At 39.0% G+C, this 9930-nt stretch overlaps 1 protein-coding gene across 1 annotated transcript in view; it reads right to left on the bottom strand.

Annotated features, from left to right (window-relative positions):
- Positions 1–1456: 1456 nt before the first annotated feature.
- The window catches only part of PPA2 (inorganic pyrophosphatase 2), a 35770-nt gene continuing 27296 nt past the window's right edge, over positions 1457–9930 (bottom strand). Inside the window, exons 9-12 of the mRNA XM_035540241.2 lie at positions 9070–9155; positions 7614–7683; positions 2659–2698; positions 1457–1848 (exon numbers count right to left, since the gene is read on the bottom strand). Coding sequence (XP_035396134.1) covers positions 1766–1848; positions 2659–2698; positions 7614–7683; positions 9070–9155 — 279 coding nt within the window. The 3' untranslated portion in view covers positions 1457–1765. The remainder of the gene's footprint in view (positions 1849–2658; positions 2699–7613; positions 7684–9069; positions 9156–9930) is intronic.

Genomic DNA, 9930 nt, shown 5'->3' with positions numbered 1-9930 from the left:
AAGAGCTTACCTGTAACCAGGTTCATTTCACATTGAGAGGCTGCACATGAACCCAAGACAGGGAAATGTTTACTTTATTAAAAAAAAAAAAAAAAAAGGAAAAAGGACACTGTATCTGTAGGTATAATGTAGCACGGTATCTTAGAATTCTAAAGTACAGCAAATAGTACTGTAACCGTAAAAAAGGAACAGTTCTAAGTATCTGAGGTTTATGCTGCTTTTCTTGATACCACAGCTTTTACCTAAACCATGTGTATAAAACAGTGCCAAACTCTATGCAGATGGGAGAAATCCACCTATGCACAAATGCTGAGGCACAAACTGAGATTCTGAGATTTTCCAAGTGAATGGCATTTACACACTGGACAACATTCTACAGCAAGTTCTCTAAACCAAGAAAATTATCTCCTAAAAATCAAAGGGATATTCCCAAAGGTGAAGGTTTCCTTACTAGTAACTTATTCTTTGTAAATAAAAAAGTTAGCCCTCTATGGTAAGTCCCAGACTTTTTTTTTCAGTTCTCTATCTTGCAGTTTCATCATGTCAGCAACATTAACGTTTTGTTTCAGTCATTGTTCAAGTCAGACAATGCTCACCTTTGGTCTCAGTAACAAGCTGGATAAAGCTGTCTGTCTATATTATCATTTCCTTTCTTTCTACTTAACAGTTGGCTTTTTGTTTTTGTGGTTGTTTTGTTGTTGTTTTTTTAAAGAACACCGTGGATACAGACTGCTCAGATTTAACCCTGCAGTAAAAAACATGGCAGATATTTTTAACATGAAAACACAAAGCTCAGTTCTATACAATTTATTAATCTTGTCCCACTGAATGAGGAATTATCAAAAGCCTTCAGGCGTACACAGTTCTAAAAATGGAAGCTTTCCATAAGGAAAGTCCTTCCTGTGTGATGAAACACACAACTTATCAAAACAGGATGTAGTACACAGAGCACATGTGCATCCTTACTTCAATTGTTATAGCGTTACCCCTTCCTAGTTGAATTACTCTTTGGAGTGCAGTTGTATTTGTTTTGTTTTTTGTTTTTTTTTTCAAAGCAAATATGCTTTGTCCGTAACTGTGTGAAGCAAGCAGAGACAACTGGTCACAAAAACGAATACAACTCAGGAAATCGTGCATGGCTGCATATTAAAGAACACAGTAAACCGCTAAGCCTATTACATAAAGATTATTGTCTACTTGAAAAGGATTACAGTCAGGGTGGCCAGACAAGCCCTGAGATACCATTTAACACAGTCTTTTATGCACCTGATGACTGGATTATTCCAAAACCTGGAGAGCAAGGTTGAAGACACCTTATCTCCCATATCCTTCGATACTATACTCCGTGAGTGGATCAGAGCAATCCTGGAGGTCTGAGATTCAGAAACAAACATGCAAGCAAACCCTCCTCTTCCCCTTGATCCACCCTACACAAAGACAGACATAGAAACAAACATTAATTTATAATGTCAATGTTTATTTACATGAGAAAAGGTTTACACAATTTGAAAAGTTGTTTCAACCAAAAATTAGTGCATTTGCCTGTCTTCAAAAACGGGATGACTTAAGATTTGGAGATGCAGCTTCAGAACACTTCAATGATCACTTGGGGAAAAAGTACCAGGAATCAACTAAAACAAAAAATACACATCGAGATGACATTAATTCTGTACAACTAGCCAGTCACACTCTTCAACAAGCAACATACTGCCCTTTCAACCATCTCCCCTCCTAACAATACTTCTGGGTGAGCTCTCTCCCCAGCCTATGGCAAGCACGTCCTCACAGTAACTTTAAGAGTCTGCTGAAACAACTTTGCAACAAGTTTCAACGCTGACTGAACCATCCCTGGAAAAAAAATCAAAGATTTGTTCAGTTGTTTGTCAAAGGTCTGAGATGCAATACTTCAGTAAATAAATGCTATTTATTGACAAGCCATATAAGGGCAAATGGAATGCAACTTGCTTTCCCATGACATGGACTACACAGATGTTACTTTGCAAACAATTTGGAACTCGGCTCTTGACTAAGTTTCTCTTAGTGTTTCCGTAACTCCTTCCATCTCAAAAAGTGCATATGTCTTCTCTATAGCTCCTGCCAGTGGAGAAATCTCTTTTCTTTTTTTTTTTTTTAAAGTAGTTAACAAAAATGAAATTCTAAGATGCATTCTTATTTCTTGAGTAAAAACACATGTTCTATTAAAATGAAAACCGGTCATAAAAGTAAAAAGAATTTTGTCTTTAAAAATCACACTTGAGAGCTGTGGTTATGACACCTGTAGGAAAAGGGGCTGTTTACCTGATTAGCTAGCTAGTGTAAAGAGTGACAAAAGTAAGACAAAGCCACCTTTCTCCTTTAGAGAGAATAAATGACACGCATCTACCTTCCATGATCAAAGTGATGAAAAAAATATTTAGTCTTCTCATCTTTTTATGTGAACTACACTTTCACTTGTCCTTAAAATCAACCTCCTCCCACAAACAACCCAGGAATTTCTGTCCATGTAATATTTAACAGAGGACAGGCATCACAGTGACAAACCACTATCATCATGCTTACGTGCATAAAAACACCCTTTTCAACAGTATGGTTTCTATGTTAATTTCTATAGCAAATGATTAGAGGAATCATATGGCATTTGGGGAAAAAAGAATATACCTTCTGGGGAAACAGGATCTCCATTCACAGGCACTGGTGCCTACAAAACAAACAAACAAAAAACATTATCAGTGTTTTGTTTCACTGGTAGCACCCAAACCCAAAGGTATTTTACTGCTGAAGCTAAGAGGTACCGATAAAAACAGATCTTTCTGTTGCCCTCACAGGAGAACTTTCTACCTTACAAACTTTTTTTTTTTAAAATAGCTACTGTACAAATTTATTTGTTGCTCATAACTGGCAAATCAGACAATAATAATGAGCGACAGATTAATACCTTACCTAACATAAAGGGGATACTCCTACTGCATTGTCTTTGAGGATAATAGGATTTTCTGTTTACATACTAAAGAGTAAAGAAAATGCCTTTCCAATTATGTTACTCTATGTTTCATTATAAGGTACACGTAAGAGAATACACACACAGAATTTACATTACATGCATGCAAATATTTTAAATCAATAGTTATACTCTTTTACAGCTACATTTTAACAGAGGAAGAGTCAGTTCTGTGGAGAGCAAGAAACTGTTTTAAAACAGAAGTCTGTCACTCTCACTCCAGGTCCATTTTAAAGCTGGACACACCACTACGCAGTAACAGTATTACACAGCATGTCCTGTCATACTACCTATAGGACGAGATTAAAGCCAGTTTTAACACCAGCTGGAAGCATGTTTCACACAACAAGGCTGTAGCTACTCTTACAGTAACCATCCTCCACTGTCCATCCCTCAGCTCGTCACAAACAGGCAAATTCTCCAACTGACTAACTGATGGAGAAGAAAGAGAGCATCTGGGCACCAGGAATACCACAACACTCACCCACACAAGTGAAATGAAAAACCAGGAGGACGTTGGCCTTTTCCATGACAGAAGCCCACCCAAATTCGGCTCACCCAAGCACATAAGCCCTGGACTAGTCACTTGGGCGAGCCACGCAACAAAGAGAGCCACAGCAGTGTGTGTGAAGCTTCAGGAGAACAAAGCTGCAAAGCCAACACACCTTCTCCACTGAAAAGCAGAAAGTCCTGCCTTGACTAAGAGCACGAGAAGGCATTCAGAAGCACTTTTTGCAGGACTTTGGAGGACACACGAGCTGTTCACAGTTTCGCACTCAAACTGCGCTGCGCTAAGGTGAAGTTGTCTCGCAGGCCTGGCTGCCTCCAAGCAGGCAGAGGGCCCACTCTGCTGAGCAGCACGTCAAATTCTCTGAGGAGAAAAGGGAACCTACAGCATTCTTTTTCTGCCTTTACCCAGGGCAATTATGTGCACAGATGGGTTATAGCGCCTGGTCTGACAGGATGTGTCTGTATGACAAATGTAACCCAGGACTTCCAGGCCATACCACCAGACCACCCCACCTCTTCCCAGCAAAAACCAAAGCTTTATCGCAGGAGAACCAGCGGTCACTGTGTGCAAGCAGGAGCTTGCCACTTCTGGGATAACTGCTCAGAAAGCTTAAGATAAGGACTCAGCACCTTCCCACCAAGAACAGCTCAAAGCTTCACCCAATTGAACCAGGAGCCTCTTCATGACAGAACGCTTCCATCTGGGACACTGCTTAAGGAACACCCAACACCACCCCCCCCCTCACCCACCCCGTTCATCTGTTTCACAACTTGGCACTGAACAGAAAATTCTGCTTCTACTAAATCCCAAATGGAAAAGCCCTCAAAGGACAAAAAAAAATGTAGGCAGAAAGGCAGTTAACAGACTTTCCTGCTTAGATCTGAATTATTCTAAACACACATGTTCAAATTCTGCTGGAGATTTTTTAAATTACCAAGAAAAGCCAAATATTTTCCCTTGCAAGACATTTTTCTGCATTTTATCATGAGAGACCTCATCTAGCAAAGCTTTCCTAGTTCATAAGGGATGAATTATGTGATAAGTCTGAGAAACACTGCACTACTAACTATATATAGATTGTCTTGGAGATTTTCCAATTTAAAGAGTCCTCAGCGGCTTCTTCACAGAGCAAGTGAGCAAGCAGTTCTCGGGATTAATGTTAAACAAAGGTTTGGCTGTCCTGGTCAGTTTTACAGATGGCAACACTTAAAAGCCTGAAATAAACAGTACATCTTAGCACTAACACATGCAGCTACAAAGCTCTGTTCCTCCTGGGTTTAGTTTTCAACACGTACTAACAGTGAAGCTGAGAAAGATGAAACAATTTTCAGATGCAAGGGAACACCAGAAATTTTCATCACCTAAAGTGTTACTACTCAATGGGTTTGTAGTTACAGGGGGCTGGTATAATTTTGGCTGGCTCAAACGTTCTGAATGTGTTCCCACATGCACGGATCATCTTCTGATCTCTCTGGGATTGACTAGACAGCAACTTCAGCAGCCGGAGAATTATTCCTAGTTTGCCACCAATACAGATGACAGCACACATGCCCCCTGTCTGGAAACTAAGTCGGTGGAGTGGAAATTCCCCAAAGCCAAACCATTCTAGTCCCACACCTGTAAAAATAATGAAAGGTCAAATAACAGCAAAATAAACCCTATTGGTTTGAACAGGGCTACCTTGGAAACTGCCCAATCAAAAATATCTGAAATTCTGAATAGAGCACTAACCCTTACCACGGTAAGCACTTGGTAAGGATTCATTTTCTATTTGGTTCTGAGTTAGAGTTCTCTTGCTCACCATAAAAAGTGGTTTACAATACTTTCTGCTTTTTTTGTTGTTTTAAAATTCAATATACCTGATTTGGGGCAATTATCACCCACACAAAAGTGTTGTAATGATAGTCTGACCCAGGAAACAGAAGCGTAGGGAACCTGCCCTTGCTGCACAAATAACTCTGAAATTTTGCAGTAGGCAAAATATCTTTCTCACTGTAATTGCATACAAAATCTGTACCTCTGCTTTCATCCGTAAGTTAATAAATGGACATAAATTAGAAGGAAAATGTATCTGCTTTTAGTTTAAAAACAAAACAAACAACTACAAGCAAAAAACCCACAACCAACAAAAAAAAAACCCAGACAGGCAGCTTTCATTTAAAATTACCACAGCCATTAAAATTCTGCAGCCAACGCTCACGTACTTTCACTTGTGTTTGAAAGACATGAGTGCCTGACAACGAAAGTGGGCAGAGTAGTGTACCAGACAAAAGGGTATCTGCTTAAAATATGCAAGTCAACTTCTCCACTTGTATTTAGAGCTTGACTGTCCACCATTCATGTTTCAAGAGCATTTTACTTTTCTTAGTTACCAGAGATTGGAAGCTGCATGTGGTAACACCAGTATTTAAACCAGCATTGCATCTTTTTTCCCTGTCTGAAAAGTACCAAGAGACAGTAGCCTAAAAAGAAAAAAAATACTTAGAAGAAACTGAAATGGAATGATGGAAAGGAGTATGTGATGACTTCAAAAACCAGTATCAGTTAAAGAAAAACAATGTTGAGGCACAAAAAGCCAGGAAGTGATAACATTTGACAAAAAGCCAAGTGTTCAAAATAAGTAAGACATTAAAGTTTGATATAGAGTACTTATTTTATAAACTGGTTTTACTATCCTCATCCCCCCCAAAAAGGAAAAAGATTTATTTTTAATTAAGAGACAAAATAATGGATACTGCTAATTTGAACAGATAATTATTTACCTACATGCTTCAGAAGTACAAACAGCACAGAAATCAAACAAAAATATTTATTTGAAAGTTTGTCACCACCCAAAACTAAAAGTACATTTGCACTTGAAATTTCAGTTGCATTTCAAACACGCATGAAACACTGTTGTAAATGTTGATATAAGAGGCAAGTATTTGCTTACAGCTGTGACAGACATGTCTAAAAACATGTTTGAATTCCAAAATCAATTTTTCTTTCATTGAAAGCTTACAGTCCCATTATTCAACATGGGTCCAAACACATTTACAAGTACAAGTGCATAAATGTACTTTCAAAGAAATGCTGAAAGCAAGTGAGTTGAGCAGAAGTTAGGTCTGACACTTCTTTATGACTCAAACTGACTGTTCTGCAGCTGACAGTCTTATTTGTGGCAGAATACCACTCAAGACAACATTCTTACTAGAAGTTTTTTGTTGGAATGTTACCTGCACAGAAAGATGCCATCTCCTTTAACACCTGAACTTCCACTATCAGTGTGATTACCAAGGCAAAATACTGACTGTGTACAGCCCTCATCAATTAGCTACCCAGGCAGATATGCACATGTGCAAAATACTTGCCATGCTGACAGGGTCATGAGCACAGACAGAATCACAGTGTATGTTAAAAAAGAAAAGGAAAAAAAAAAAAAGAAAAGTAATACTTAGGAGTACTTTTCTCCCTGTAATTTCTGGTAACTTTGTTTAAATTCCATCATCCAAAACAGCAAATTTTAAAGTGGAAGAAATTCTTCTTCACTAGCATTTGCACATGAAAGCATCAGATCTGCAGGACATTTTTCTCGCCTGAACAGAAAACCTGCATGTTTTAATTTTATGTTAATTTGCAAAATATGACAGGCATTCTTTAAGAAGCATTCAAAAAAAGCACCCCCTCCCTCTTTTACAGCAATGCATTTAATTATGCAAGTAGACAAACAAAGGATCCCTTTAGTGATTAGGGACTACAGTCAGCTAGTCAATGAGTTCTAACACTGGGTGGTAACTCATGGCAACAGGGGAGACAGAGAAGACAGCAGGCTAGATACAAATAGCAGTCCATCTTGCTATTCAGGATCAGAAGAAACAGTGCTGCACAGAAAAAGAACCACACCAGAACGGTAATGAACCTGCCAGAAAATACAATTGGACCACTGCAATAGAAGGTTTATATTATAATGCTTACACTTCCCTCACAACCTTTGTGCTTTTCCTTTTACTTCATAGCTTAAATTTTTACTTAATTAAAGAGCATTTCAGTCATGGAGCTCTGAGTCTTCTTTCCTTTTTATCACTTTTGAAAAAGGGTGGAAAAAAAAGTAGATATTAACCTTACCGACTGCACAATTGATCGGGCATCCTCCTCACTGCAACAAAATGGGCTGCCATTCACCAGAACATTCGTGCTGAAAAATAAAATTAAAAAACATTTTATCCATCAGTGGAAAGCAGCAGCACACAATTAGTACCTATGGAAAGAAAACACCTTCACATACAGAGCTCAGATATGTATCTCTGTCATGAAACAAGGAAGTAAAAAACACAAAGTAACAAGTAATGCTGGAAGGGAATAAGTGTTTGGAGTGCTGTTCTTTGTTTCTTTGGGTTTGGGGTGTTTTTTAGGCTATAAATTCTATGCTAATGTATGCAGTACTCACAGTTACTTCTGGGCAGCTCACTTGGGTACAGTTCAGAGGACCACAGTTAATAAACTAAATCCCCTCGAAAAGTCAACAGCGAAATTAACATTTGTAGGAGTTGAACACCACCTAGATGGCTAGCAGGGATGGCATGAATATCCCCGTGTCTCTTGTGCTTTAAAGGATGGCTAGATTCTACAGCAAGCCACCCTTGTGTTACAGTAACCTGCCTGCAGCATTTAGCAAGAAAAATAAACAAACAAACAAACAAAAAACACACAGAGGGAACTCCAGGACTAAATACTTCGCAGGTAAGTTTCCCTACAGACTATGGATATGTATCCTTTCACACCAAAAGTGAGTTTGGTCATGAGCTTTTAGGGTTCTACACAATAAATGGCATGAAGTTCAGTTTCTCAAAGCAAGACTCAGTTTTTAATTATTTTTAAATTGCATCAACATAAAGCTCAAAGTACCCCTGAAACAATCAGGACCCAAGTTTGAGTACTATCCTGCAGTATTCTTGCAGTGCTACAACAGAACTACCAACTTCTGCAACTGTTAAGGTGTTCAAACACTTGCAAGTCACATTTTTCCAGCACAGTAGAAGAGGAAAGTGACTATCTGAACACAGCCTTCGCCCCGTGGTTTAGTCAATGGCAATCCACATCCCTTGGAAAGCACCACGCAGACACCTGCCCACTCTTCAGGGCCTCTGGCGCCAGAAATGCTGATGCAAGCCCCTCCAGAGAGCTTCACGAAGCCCACTTTCATTTAGATGAGGCCAAAAGCTGGTAATGAGCAGCGATGTGGCATTCCTGAAAACTACTAAATAAAAGTGACAATGTTTGCATGGGATTCTGAGACACTCCCCAAATGGCACCGAACATTCTGGGGCCATTACTAGGAAGTTTAAGTAATCTGTGTCACTTTTATATAACCAATATATTTTCTGAACTGCTTACCAGTATACCATCATCATACAAGGTGTAATTAGTCAACAACACTCAATTATTAATTAATTATCAATTAAACACGTGAGTATTCCTGTTACCTCAAAGTAGAACCTAAGCAGTTCATGCACAGCTGCCACGTGTTGAATACCAACAGTCTAGCACAATACAAAGAGGAAAGATGTGTCTGGATACTTACCATTTAATAGTACCTCCATCAGTTTTTTTATGAAGCAAAGCTTTCCAGTATTCATGAGTGGATTTAATAATTTCAACAGCAAAATCCTAGTTTACATCAAGGGAAAAAAAAATGATTTAAAAGGTTATTAAACAGACCTATTTTATTAAGACACACTGTTTCACGTGTTACTTTAAGGGGCCTCCTTCGAGGCCTCATTAAATTTCTGGAAAATCTAACACCATTTTTTTTTTTATGAAAAGAAACGAACTTCACTATCTGTCAAATACACTGGCAACATATTCAGGACTTTTCCTCAGTGTGCAGCCAGAAAACAGGAAGCCTGCATGAAAAAATGAAGCCAGCACTAGATGCTAAACAGACACCTACAGCTGTAGAAAACCGTACCACATCTGAAATGGGACAAAGTGTGTGAGCTGTGCTCTTCTGTTACATGTGCACATCAGGGTCAGAGTTAAGGTTTCCCCTCTAGTGGCAAAATCTGCATTTACTTCATTAATTGCCCAATCATATACTTAAGCATTTGCAACAACATAACATGTCAGCTGCTTAATAGCTTTTGTTTGCTTAAAAACAAAAGTAATGGGGGGACGATGACAAAAAAGCTTTAAAAAAATAAAATGAGCCCTCAGTGTCCAGATGATGATATCTAGACTGGCTTGCAAAAAGCTGCCAGCAGAACACTCACATTTCCTAACAAGGAGTGACTTGGCAAAGCGCCCCTGGAACATTGTGAACTTCACCAGAGCTGCTGGAGCACAGCCACAGCCGCCTCACCACATCCTGGGTCTCCAGAAACGCTTGAGAATTATTCAAGTGCTCCCAACCAGCTATGTCGGGGCATTTAGTGCCTCGAGCCTG

This window comes from Cygnus atratus, chromosome 4 (assembly GCF_013377495.2).
Source record: "Cygnus atratus isolate AKBS03 ecotype Queensland, Australia chromosome 4, CAtr_DNAZoo_HiC_assembly, whole genome shotgun sequence".
NCBI classification, from domain to species: Eukaryota; Metazoa; Chordata; class Aves; order Anseriformes; family Anatidae; genus Cygnus; species Cygnus atratus.
Note: the sequence above shows the minus strand (reverse complement) of the source record. Positions and strands in the feature narration are given on the sequence as shown.